This window comes from Aquarana catesbeiana, linkage group LG07 (genome assembly GCF_042186555.1).
Source record: "Aquarana catesbeiana isolate 2022-GZ linkage group LG07, ASM4218655v1, whole genome shotgun sequence".
NCBI classification, from domain to species: domain Eukaryota; kingdom Metazoa; phylum Chordata; class Amphibia; order Anura; family Ranidae; genus Aquarana; species Aquarana catesbeiana.
Genome location: NC_133330.1, coordinates 12,685,051 through 12,698,961, shown reverse-complemented (window position 1 = coordinate 12,698,961; position 13,911 = coordinate 12,685,051). Strand labels below are relative to the sequence as shown.

Sequence of the window (13,911 nt, the reverse complement as noted above, 5' to 3'; positions counted from 1 at the left end):
GTACTTATCAATACACTCACCCCTCTGGAATAGGAGGAGTGGGTGGAGTGATACTGTTTTCGAAATTGCGCGTTATCTAAAGTTTTAATTGATTCCTTTACCAAATGGGTCTCCTGCAGGCAGAGTATTTTAACTTTCCTCCTCTTGGCTATTGAAAAAATCACCTGTTTTTTAAAATTATCCCCGATCCCCCTTACATTCCATGCACATATATTAACCCTTCCACCAATTCCTGGGGTTTTATTACACCTTTTTTCGGTTATCATCAGCCCTTAGGCCTAGTGACCTTACCACATGCTAATCTCCTAATGACCCAAACCACCTTCTTTTGTGAACATTATGTGTAGCCCTACTTTTTATTGTGTCCCTTTGCTGTGATAGGCTAAACCGATACTCATCCATCCGTGACCATACTCCCCCCCTCTCTACCCTTAATGTGCACCCCCCCATCCCAAATCGCCCCCCCCCAGCACCCCCCACCCCCCCTCCCCCCCTATCCCAAACCCCTGTGCCCAAGTTTGGGCCTACCCCTCGAGCTTCTATAGTGACCTTCAAAAACTTTCTGAGGCTAAAGAAAAAAAAAACGTGCACCAAACCTAGTAGAAGGGGAACTATCCCCTAAGTATTTATACTTATTGATATTATAATTAATGTGCTAGTGATTTAAGCTAACCTAATACCTCTTACTAATATATTTTCATTTATAGCTTACATTTATATTTAATCCCCTACCATCCCCCCGCCTCCCACGCCACGCCACTCCAGATTACATTCTGAAAAACAGTGAATATAGAACAAAAAAGCTGAGAAGAAAAAAAAAAAAGAGGGGAAAAAAGGGGAACCCCAAGCACACAAAAAAGTCCAAAAAAAAAATGTCTAGATTTCTTCTCCCCGTCTTATTCTCTCTTCATTCTTCTCTAACCAAATTGACGCATCCTTAGGGGAGTAAAAAAGCCTGACCTCCCCCAAAGCTGAGACACGCAGCCGTGCCGGGTACAATAGCGCATAGTTAACTCTTAGTTATTGAAGCTTTCTTTTACAGTCTCCAAATTTGGCTCTTTCTCTCTGTAGCTCGGGGGAAAAGTCTGGATATATTGAAATCCTGGCACCATTATGCTGGATATTTCTTAACTCTCTTGCCTTCTGCAGGATAGTAACCTTGTCCCGAAAACATAAAAGTTTAAAAATAAAAGGCCTGGGATGGCCCCCTGGAGCTGAAGTCCTGGGGGCTTACCTATGTGCGCGCTCTACAGCGAAGGTGTTTGAGAATGAATCCCTGCCAAATTTCTCTCTCAGCCAGTCTTCCATAAACCTGATGGGATTGTTACCCTCACAGCCCTCTGGGAGCCCAAGTACCCTCAGATTTTCCCTGCGCAACCTGTTCTCCATATTATCCATTTTCTGTAGGCAGTCCTTCAGTTGGATTTTCATAAGTGCTACTTCTTGTTTTAAAGGAAATACCTCATCTTCCATTTGACTGAACCTTTCCTCCAAAGCTGTTGTTCGTATGCACACTGCATGCACATCTCCCTTGACGGTTAACAATTCATCCCTCATGCCCTTAAGTTGCTCGGACAGTTCATTAATTGATTGTTTGCAATTGTTAACAGCCAGAAAAATATCATTTAGGGATGGCTCTTTTTTATTGATCGGGTCACACTGGCCTCCCCCTACTGCCCCCTCTGTACCCAAGACCTGTTGTTTTTCTGGGCCTCCTCCTGCTGCTGCTGGGCCCGCTGGTGGTATAGATACCAAAGTCCCATTTTCTTGGGCCTGACTTCTCCTCCCAGGGTGGCCGATTTGGTGCTGGGCTCCCCCTGTGCTACTAGCCTTTTTGGGGGTTTGATTCGGGGTGTGCGCAAAGCGCTCCAATTTGGCTGCCACTTGGTTCCCCTTTTCCTTCGTGCCACGAGGTCCGGGGGCCACCAACCCCTCCTGCGCTGGTCCATCCTCTATCCCCTTCCTCCTCGTCATACCGACAGGGTGCTATTCCCACCATGGTGCTAAGTTTCACTCTGGCCCTAAATAACCACCTACTCACCCCCTCCAACGCTGTGGGAAGGATCCTCTGCTGCTTGGTTAAGACTTTTTTCAAGGACTCTCCAACACCCCAGCTCGATCCTGGATGTCAGCGCCCCCCTCTCTCACAGGGCTGAGCACCGCCGATGTCCTTCTCAGGAGAGCCGTGTGTAAATCAGCTTAACACAGGCACAGTGTGTGTAGGTTCAGCGCAGCTCCGACCAGACAGCGTGACAGCGTGTCACAGCGCCGTGTATCCGGGCAGTGTACCGCAGCTATTACAGCCCCCAGGTGCTTCAGGCGTTCCCCCCTCCTCAGCGTCCTTTCTCAGCCATGCTGCGTCCTTATCTCAGGAGCGGGAGTGAGAGCGAGGGTCAGGTCCGGCTGCATCGCTCTCCCTCACCTCAGCATCCGGTCATGCCCCCATAACCCCCTTCAGGTAGCTTTAGGTGCACACTGTGCAAAGGACACACTACACTAACTTGTAAATACTGCAGCTGCCTGCGGTACTAATAGGATCAGAAGAACACCACCAATTTTCTTCAGGTAGCTTCAGGTGCACACTGTGCAGAGGATGCACTACACTAACTTGTAAATACTGCAGCTGCCTGCGGTACTAATAGGATCAGAGGAACACCACCAATTTTCTTCAGATAGCTTTAGGTGCACACTGTGCAGAGGACGCACTACACTAACTTGTAAATACTTCAGCTGCCTGCGGTACTAATAGGATCAGAAGAACACCACCAATTTTCTTCATGTAGCTTTAGGTGCACACTGTGCTGAGGACACAGTACACTAACTGTAAATACTGTAGCTGCCTGCCTGTGGTATTAAAAGGAGCAGAACAACAGCAATTGTCTTCAGGTAGCTTTAGGTGCACACTGTACAGAGGGCGCAGTACACTAACCGTAAATACTGTAGCTACCTGCCTGTGGTACTAATAGGATCAGAAGAACACCACCAATTTTCTTCAGGTAGCTTTAGGTTCACACTGTGCAGAGGACACAGTACACTAACTGTAAATACTGTAGCTGCCTGCCTGTGGTATTAATAGGAGCAGAACAACAGCAATTGTTTTCAGGTAGCTTTAGGTGCACACTGTACAGCTGTACAGAGGATGCAGTACACTAACCGTAAATACTGTAGCTGCCTGCCTGTGGTATTAATAGGATCAGAACAACAGCAATTGTCTTCAGGTAGCTTTAGGTGCACACTGTGCAGAGGACACAATATACTAACTGTAAATACTGCAGCTGCCTGCCTGTGGTACTAATAGGATCAGAAGAACACCACCAATTTTCTTCATGCAGCTTTAGGTGCACACTGTGCAGAGGACACAGTACACTAACTGTAAATACTGTAGCTGCTTGTCTGTGGTATTAATAGGATCAGAACAACAGCAATTATTTTCAGGTAGCTTTAGGTGCACACTTTGCAGAGGACGCACTACACTAACTTGTAGATACTACAGCTGCCTGCGGTACTAATAGGATCAGAAGAACACCACCAATTTTCTTCAGGTAGCTTTAGGTGCACACTTTGCAGAGGATGCACCACATTAACTTGTAGATACTACAGCTGCCTGCGGTACTAATAGGATCAGAAGAACACCACCAATTTTCTTCAGGTAGCTTTAGGTGCACACTGTGCAGAGGACACACTACACTAACTTGTAGATACTGCAGCTGCCTGCAGTACTAATAGGATCAGAACACCACCATTTTTCTTCAGGTAGCTTTAGGTGCACACTGTGCAGAGGACACACTACACTAACTTGGAAATACTGCAGCTGCCTGCGGTACTAATAGGATCAGAACACCACCATTTTTCTTCAGGTAGCTTTAAGTGCACACTGTGCAGAGAATGCACTACACTAACTTGTAAATACTACAGCTGCCTGCGTTACTAATAGGATCAGAAGAACACCACCAATTTTCTTCAGGTAGCTTTAGGTGCACACTGTGCAGAGGACGCACTACACTAACTTGTAAATACTGCAGCTGCCTGCGGTACTAATAGGATCAGAAGAACACCAACATTTTTTTCAGGTAGCTTTAGGTGCACACTGTGCAGAGGACGCACTACACTAACTTGTAAATACTGCAGCTGCCTGCGGTACTAATAGGATCAGAAGAGCACCACCAATTTTCTTCAGGTAGCTTTAGGTGCACACTGTGCAGAGGATGCACTACACTAACTTGTAAATACTGCAGCTACCTGCGGTACTAATAGGATCAGAGGAACACCACCAATTTTCTTCAGATAGCTTTAGGTGCACACTGTGCAGAGGATGCACTACACTAACTTGTAAATACTGCAGCTGCCTGCAGTACTAATAGGATCAGAAGAACACCACCAATTTTCTTCAGGTAAAAACACCTGCCTGCCTGTCAGTAGGAAGAGAATAACAGGAACGGATCTAGCTAAACTGAATACAGTGTGTATATATATATATATATATATATATATATATATATATATATATATATACACACAACACCTAGGATGCATATATATATACACAATACACTGTAAGTGCAGCTAACTGACTCGCCTGCCTACTCTATCTAACTTAAATCAAATGACACTGTCTCTCTCTCTCTCTCTCTCTCTCTCTCTCTCTCTCTATCTCTCTCAATGCCGGAACACACTACACAGGGCCGATGTTCAGGCGGCCTTATATAGTGTGGGGCGTGTACTAAACCCCCTGAGCCATAATTGGCCAACCACTGCCCACACCCAGCAACACTATACCAACCACCAACCACACCCAGCAACACTATACCAACCACACCCAGCAACCCTATACTCACCACTACTAAAAGCCAGTAACACCAAACCAACCACTACCCACACCTAGCAACACTATACCAACGACTGCCCACACCCAGAAAGCCTATACTCACCACTACCCACACCCAGCAACACTAAACCAACCCCCAACCACACCCAGCAACACTATACCCACAATATTTTCCACACCTAGCAACACTATACCAAGCTATGCCCACACACAGCTACACTATACCCACCATTGCCTACATTCAACAGTGCTATATAAACCACTGCCCATCAACCAACACCAAACATTTCCCTTACCCAGCAACACTATACCAACCACTGCAATCACCCAGCAAAACTAGACCAACCATTGCCCTCACCCAGCAAAACTAGACCAACCACTGCCCTCACCCAGCAGCACTATACCAACCACTGCCCACATTAGGAAACCCCATACCCACCCAATGCCCACATCCAGCAATACTATACCAACCGCTGCCCAAAATGTGAAACACTAAACCAAATACTTCCCACGCCCAGCAACTCTATACCCACCACTGCTCACACCCAGCAACACTATAACTACCACTGCCCTCTCCCAGCAGCCCTATGCCCACAGCCAGCAACCATATACCTACCACTGTCCAAACTCATCAACCTTATACCAGCTTATGCTCTCACCCAGCAACACTAAAGCAACCACTACCCACACCCAACAGCACTATATGCACCATTGCCAACACCCATCAACCCTATGCAACAACTGACAACACCCAGCAACACTATTCCAACCACTACCCTACCCCCACCCAGCAACACTATACCCATCTCTACCCACACCCAGTAACACTATACTCACCACTACCCACTAGGGGTGCGCATCTTCACTGGCCTCACGATTCGATTCGATTACGATTACCCTGTCCACGATTCGATTCCGCGATGCATCACAATGCATCTTGATTACTGCGCTCGGTTTTCATTCAAAAAAATTCAACTGTTCAGAAGAACTCCATTTATTTAATTTTATCCGTTCTAAAAAAAAGACAACACTCCCTGTATGTGGCAAAGTGTAAACACCTTAAAGGTGAGCTCCAGACTGCCCCCAAATGACTACAGGAGATGGTCAGAGACTGCAGACATGATACAGGAGATGGTCAGAGACTGCAGACATCCTACGGGAGATGGTCAGAGACTGCAGTCATGATACAGGAGATGGTCAGAGACTGCAGACCTACTACAGGAGATGGTCAGAGACTGCAGACATGATATAGGAGATGGTCAGAGACTGCAGACATAATACAAGAGATGGTCAGAGACTGCAAACCTACTACAGGAGATGGTCAGAGACTGCAGACCTACTACAGGAGATGGTCAGAGACTGCAGACATAATACAGGAGATGATCAGAAACTGCAGACATACTACAGGAGATGATCAGAGACTGCAGACACAGTACAGGAGATGGTCAGAGACTGCAGACATAATACAGGAGATGATCAGAAACTGCAGACATACTACAGGAGATGATCAGAGACTGCAGACACAGTACAGGAGATGGTCAGAGACTGCAGACATAATACAGGAGATGGTCAGAGACTGCAGACATAATACAGGAGATGGTCAGAGACTGCAGACCTACTACAGAAGATGGTCAGAGACTGCAGACATACTACAGGAGATGGTCAGAGACTGCAGATATACTACAGGAGATGGTCAGAGACTGCAGACATAGTACAGGAGATGGTCAGAGACTGCAGATATAATACAGGAGATGGTCAGAGACTGCAGACATGATACAGGAGATGGTCAGAGACTGCAGACCTACTACAGGAGATGGTCAGAGACTGCAGACCTACTACAGGAGATGGTCAGAGACTGCAGACATAATACAGGAGATGGTCAGAGACTGCAGACCTACTACAGAAGATGGTCAGAGACTGCAGACATACTACAGGAGATGGTCAGAGACTGCAGATATACTACAGGAGATGGTCAGAGACTGCAGACATAGTACAGGAGATGGTCAGAGACTGCAGATATAATACAGGAGATGGTCAGAGACTGCAGACATGATACAGGAGATGGTCAGAGACTGCAGGCCTACCACAGGAGATGGTCAGAGACTGCAGACCTACTACAGGAGATGGTCAGAGACTGCGGACTTGATGCAAGAGATGGACAATGTCCCCATAACGTCCCCCCAAACGACAATGTATGCCATTTCATTAATTATGGTTTATGCATGTCTTATTGTCTCAGTGATTGATTCACATCACAACTTCATTGATACCGTTTTATTTTTTGTATAATTTATATTTTTGCTCATCACTGCCCCACACATGCAATGCATGGCTGCATTTGTGGGGTCAGTGATTAGCAAAACCATAAATCATACAAAAAATAAAAAGGTATCAATGAAGTTGTGATGTGAATCAATCACTGAGACAATAAGACATGCATAAACCATAATTAATGAAATGGCATGGTTACTTTAATGTTTAGGTCCACCATCAAGTTTATTTTTTTATTAGGTTCATAATTTGGCAAAGTTGTATTACAAGGTGCCTAGCTATCATGCTGCCATACTGTAAGTATTCTCTGAGTGGGTAACACAGACATTTTGCTAGCTATGCTTATTACAAAAAAATAATTTCTTTATAAATAAGAGACAGTCCAATTTAAAATTTGATAGAATTCCTCTACTTAATCCAATGATATTATGATCTAATTAATACCTCCAAATGTGATATAGGCAGCAGACCATGAGTTTGCATCCATCAGTTTTGAACTGGCAATCTGTGAGGAGGACAGAGGACAAGCGCAGCCTGGCTCGCTCTGGTCTCTCTCCCACAGTCCTGCCACCCACACAGACAGTTCTAAGAGGAGTTGGGTGACGGTCTCCACGATCTCTCAAACCCCCCCTCGTAACAGCCTGTGTGCAACAGTGAGCAGAGGAGAAAAGCTCTGGGGACCGGGACTCAGAATACGTGTCTGTCTCCTCTCTTGCCAGTGAGGTGAAGCGAGCAACACAGGGCGGTTGGGGATGACGTCAGTGGGAGGAGGGAAAAGACGGCGCAGCTTACTTCAGCTCCTTTCGGATCCGAACTTGGAGGCAGAGCATGCCGTGGCACGGCACGACGATGACGTCATAAAAAAAAATATATTTTTTAAAGTTGTAGCATCGATGCTGCATCATGGCTGGCTGAATCCCGATGCATCGACCCAACAACACTATACCCATCATTACCCATACCCAGTAACACTATTCTCACCACTACCCACACCCAGCAACACTATACTCACCACTACCCACACCCAGCAACACTATACTCACCTCTACCCACACCCCGCAACACTATACCAACCACTACCCACACCCAGCAACACTATACCAACCACTACCCACACCCAGCAACACTATACCCACCACTACCCACACCCAGCAACACTATACCCACCACTACACACACCCAGCAACACTATACTCACCTCTACCCACACCCAGCAACTCTATACTCACCACTACCCACACCCAGCAACACTATACTCACCTCTACCCACACCCAGCAACACTATACCAACCACTACCCACACCCAGCAACACTATACCCACCACTACCTATACCCAGCAACACTATACTCACCACTACCCACACCCAGCAACACTATACCCATCACTACCCACACCCAGCAACACTATACCAACCACTACCCACACCCAAGAACACTATACTCACCTCTACCCACACCCAACAACACTATACCCACCACTACCCACACCCAGCAACACTATACCAACCACTACCCACACCCAGCAACACTATACTCACCTCTACCCACACCCAACAACACTATACCCACCACTACCCACACCCAGCAACACTATACTCACCACTACCCACACCCAGCAACACTATACCAACCACTCCCACACCCAGCAACACTATACTCACCACTACCCCCACCCAGCAACACTATACCCATCACTACCCACACCCAGCAACACTATACCCACCACTACCCACACCCAGCAACACTATACCAACCACTACCGACACCCAGCAACACTATACCAACCACTACCCACACCCAGCAACACTATACTCACCACTACCCACACCCAACAACACTATACTCACCACTACCCACACCCAGCAACACTATACCAACCACTACCCACACCCAGCAACACTATACCGACCACTACCCACACCCAGAAACACTATACTCACCACTACCCACACCCAGCAACACTATACTCACCACTACCCACACCCAGCAACACTATACTCACTACTACCCACACCCAGCAACACTATACCAACCACTACCCACACCCAACAACACTATACCCACCACTACCCACACCCAGCAACACTATACTCACCACTACCCACACCCAGCAACACTATACCCACCACTACCCACACCCAGCAACTCTATACTCACCACTACCCACACCCAGCAACACTGTACCCACCACTACCCACACCCAGCAACTCTATACTCACCACTACCCACACCCAGCAACACTATACCCACCACTACCCACACCCAGCAACACTTTACCGACCACTACCCACACCCAGCAACACTATACTCACCACTGCCCACATTCAAAAGCGCTTTATGCACCACTGCCCACAGTCATGAACCCAACACCAAGCATTTCCCCTACCCTATATACCTACTATATACTTTGTGATATTGGATGCTGTTTTTTTTTTCCTGTCCTTCTTTTTCTTTTTTCTCTTCCATACATACTCCAAGAGCAGGGTGGGGGATGGGGGTGGGGGGTTTTTTTGTTTTGGGTTTTTTTTTTGTTTAATGTGATCTTGTTTGTATAATTTGTCTGTATTGTCTTAATGTTGTTTCCATATAAAAATAAAAAAAAGGATCTGAATGAAAAAAAAAAAAAACTCCTAACAACACTATTCTAACCACTGCACACACCCAATGGCCCATACCCACCAATGCCCCTACCCAGTAGCACTATACCAACCACATCCAGCAAGCTATGCCCACCACTGTCCCCACAGAGCAAACACTATACCCATCAATACCAACAGGCAGCAACCCTATACTAACCTATTCCCACACCCAGCAACCCTACACCAACCTATGTCCACACCAAGAAAACCTATACCCACGACTGTCCTCTCCCAGCAACACTATACCAACCACTGCCCACACCCAGCAGCACTACACCCACCACTGCTTACAGTCCACAGAACCCATTTGTTCAGCTTTTGCAGCTTCTATCGGTGCTCATACTCACTTTATCTGCCATCCTGCTTCCTTATCAGACAAACTTATGAACAGCTGCACCTCTACCCCTTCATATATAGGAGGTCTACTGAGGGCAGAACCAGTCATATTGAAGGGATTACCCCGCCTAGTGCTCCCTGGACTTGGAATTGTTCCAGAATTGCTCATTACAGAGAACTAAAAAAATGTCGATATGGTGTGACTGAGCATGGGGCATCCAGTGTCACTCTGCTGGGATGTCACCACTCACCACAAACAGTAAGGGGGCAAAAGATGACTTTCCTCAAAGTCATTTCTACAACACAAAGTAACAATTTACATTACCTTATTATACACATTACATCACATAAAAACCCCTGACATCACATGACATGCATGTCATCATACTTTTTTTTTTAAATTTAAATATTTTTTTAAAAAATGTGGGTTTTGTTGTCTTTTTTGCCTGAGTATAGATCTATGTTTGTCCCAAGCGTGTTTGAAGCCACTTGTTGCTGACTTACTAATTACCTCTGCTGGAGGTCTATTCTGAGCATCAACTACCCTTTCAGTAAAATATTACTTTCTAAAATTAGTTTGGAACTTTCCTCCAGTTAGTTGGAGGTCATGTCCTCGTGTTCTTCATTTTGGCTTCATAGTGAAAATCCCACCCTCCAGATCCTTATTCACCCTCTTGATGTATTTAAAGATTTCAATCATGTCCATCCTTTCTCTTCTTTCCTCCAGACTGGACATATGAAGTTCCTGCAGTCTCTCCTGATATGTTTTTATCCCTCAGACCTTTCACCATTTGTGTTCCCCGTCTCTGGACTCGTTCTATCTTATCAATATTTTTATGTAAATGAGATCTCTAGAACTGGACACAGTATTCTAAATGAGGTCCAACTAAAGATCTACAAAGCAGGACCTCCTTCCTCATGCTGGTGATCCCTCTAGTGATATAAAGATCTATATAAAGGAATTAGGACCTCCTTCCTCATACTGGTGACCCCTCTAGTGATATAAAGATCTATATAGAGGAATCAGGACCTCCTTCCTCCTACTGGTGATCCCTCTAGTGATATAAAGATCTATATAGAGGAATCAGGACCTCCTTCCTCCTACTGGTGATCCCTCTAGTGATATAAAGATCTATATAGAGGAATCAGGACCACCTTACCCCTGCTGGGGACCCCTATAGTGAAATAAAGATCTATAAAGAGAAATCAGGACCACCTTCCTCCTGCTGGTGACCCCTCTAGTGATATAAAGATCTATATAGAGGAATCAAGACCAGGGCCAGTGCTACCACTAGGCAAACTAGGCAGCCGTCTAGGGTACACTGCTGCCTAGACGCACTGCTGCCTAGGGCGCCCGGCCATTGGTGTTCACTACTCTTCTTCTCTCTGCAGCAAGCAACTAAGTCTCAGCATCAGCAGGCAGCTGCCGCTCCGTTCGCACACAGTGTCAGAGGCGCAGCGGCGGTGGAGGACTGTGTCTGTGTCTCGACTCCTGAATGAATGGAAGCAAGCACACATTCATTGATGGGCACTGGTAGGCTGCATTTGATGGGCGCTGGTAGGCTGCATTGATGGGTGCTGGTGAGGCTGCATTTAATGGGCGCTGGAAGGCTGCATTGATGGGCACTGGTGAGGCTGCATTTGATGGGCACTGGTGAGGCTGCATTGATGGGCGATGGTAGGCTGCATTTGATGGGAGCTGGTGGGCTGCATTTGATGGGCACTTCATTAAAAAGGTGGGGTATACATGGGTAGGGCAAAGGGGTGGCGTTAGGGGTGGAGTCAAAGGGATGGAAAAATTAGGTTTCGCCTAGGGTGTCAAAAATCCTTGCACCAGCCCTGATCAGGAACTCCTTCCTCCTGCTGGTCTGGTGACCTCTCCAGTGATATAAAGATCTATATAGAGGAATCAATGGTGGCAGCGGGCGGCATGAAATGCCTTTAAATAGAAGCAAAACTGTGGAAGTATTTCAAGTGCCTCCGGAAGACGGCTTGACAATTCCCTTTGATGACTGAATCAAGTCCTCATTCTACAAGATTGGAGCATTTTGCCACAGCACAATGTCAAAATGATTCCCTTTTGAACAGGAAGATGTCCAGGGTTTGGAATCATCCCTTTGGTCGGTGTCCCTTATGGGATTGGCCAGATATATGACCTTACCATTAGAAGATAGGACGTATTCAATCACTGCATTGTTCTTGATCTTAGAAGGTGAAGCCTAAGTTAATAGTGGTCAATTTGGCATCCTGCCTCGAGATGAATGTCTGTTGAGTTAAAAGGGGACCAAAGTTCAAGAGTCAGTTTACACACTCACTCCAGAGAGATAAGCTTCTGCATTTCTGGCTAGGAGTCCAGGAAAAAGGAAAGCCAGCACAGAATCCAAGAAGTCAGTGAAGAGCTCCATGTCAGGATTCTTTCTGGTCTTTTGGGGATTGTGCAACCCATACATGTCTTATGGGCACTTGGTGGCTCCTCTTTGAACATAGGTACAGCTTTGGTGATGGACATGTGGTCCCTTAAGGCAAGTATTTTAGGCCATATTTTGGAGATCTTTCATCCTTCATGTCTCAGATTGGGGCGCAGAAATCGCCCCACTCCAGCAGGTTAGGTAAACTTAGTTGAACTCTCGACCCCATTCAAGTCGGGTTTCTGGATCAAAGGCAGTCAGAGGGCCTAGGTCAGAAGATATAGATTACAGCCAGTATGAAAGGGAGCCTAAACTTCTGGTTGGAGAAGCGGAATCTTCTGTAGTTGGGGACCCCTTTTTCAGGAGCAATGGGCTCAAGGCCAATGGCTTTTGTCAAGAGTCCAAGATGGTATCCAACATCCTGGTGTTGAGAACGGCATGTCAGGCTCTCCAAGCCTTCGGTCATCTGGGGTGGACCTGTCATGGTGAACTTAGACAGCACAACGACTATGGCCTACATCCGAAAACAAGGGGACTCCCACAGTCTCTCCAATTCTAGAGTCGGTCCAAGTCAATCTTCTGCAGCTATCTGCAGCCTATGTGCCTGGTTGGAAGAATCTTTAAGCAAACTATTTGTCCAGGACAATCCTGGATGACAATGAATGGTCCAGACTGCCGCGTCTTTCAAGAACTAATATTCATTCGCTATTGTCATTGCTTTTGAAGCCTATTAGAGCCTCTGGCTCTAATCACGTGCTTATAAAAAAAACCCATTGGAATCCATGCATCCAGAATGCATGGATGGGGGGCGGTGTTCCTGTGCTCCTTATGAATGGCCCACTGCTGCTATTGAGTGTAGTAAGACCTCTCACCTGGTCCACGTTGACCATCCGGTGCAAGAATGCAATTTGATCCAAAACGATCTTGATAAGATCAGAGGTCACCTGACGGACACAGAATCCCGCATTTCTGCTTCAGAACCACTACACAACAAGCTGATCTCCTCCAAACCCTCCAACGTTCAGTACAGTCGCTGGTGGCCAAATGAGATGACCCTGAGAATACACTGCAGAGGAATAATATCAGCATGCTGGGCCTTCCAGAGGGAAGAAGGGAAAACTCCAGCAGGCTTCACAGAAACCTTTTCAAATCCATATTGTGCCTCATATTGTTCCTCACTGAAGCCAAGAAGTTTCTTTAGCCCTGTGTCATCTTTATGACGCCTCGCGCATGCGCCATGCTGTCCAAAAACCGGCGGCACATGCAGGGGCGGACTGACCATTGAGCCACTCGGGCACTGGCCGAGGGCCCTGGGCCACTAGGGGGCCCCATCAGGGTTGCCAGCCTCAGTAAAACCAGGGACAGTATGTATAAATCTGTGTTTTTTTTTACATCTGTCTGTGTATACTGTGTGTACATGTATGTGTATAC

The 13,911-nt window shown here is 46.5% G+C and overlaps 1 protein-coding gene across 2 annotated transcripts in view; it reads right to left on the bottom strand.

The window, feature by feature from the left end:
* The window catches only part of LOC141102377 (galectin-1-like), an 88,817-nt gene that overhangs the window by 70,317 nt on the left and 4,589 nt on the right, over nt 1-13,911 (bottom strand). The window contains exon 1 of one of the 2 annotated variants that reach the window (XM_073591330.1): nt 10,084-10,163. The exons of the other annotated variant lie outside the window; for it this stretch is intronic. Coding sequence (XP_073447431.1) covers nt 10,084-10,095 — 12 coding nt within the window. The 5' untranslated portion in view covers nt 10,096-10,163. Of the gene's footprint in view, nt 1-10,083; nt 10,164-13,911 lie in introns of those variants that run through there. 2 annotated transcript variants of the gene reach the window in all.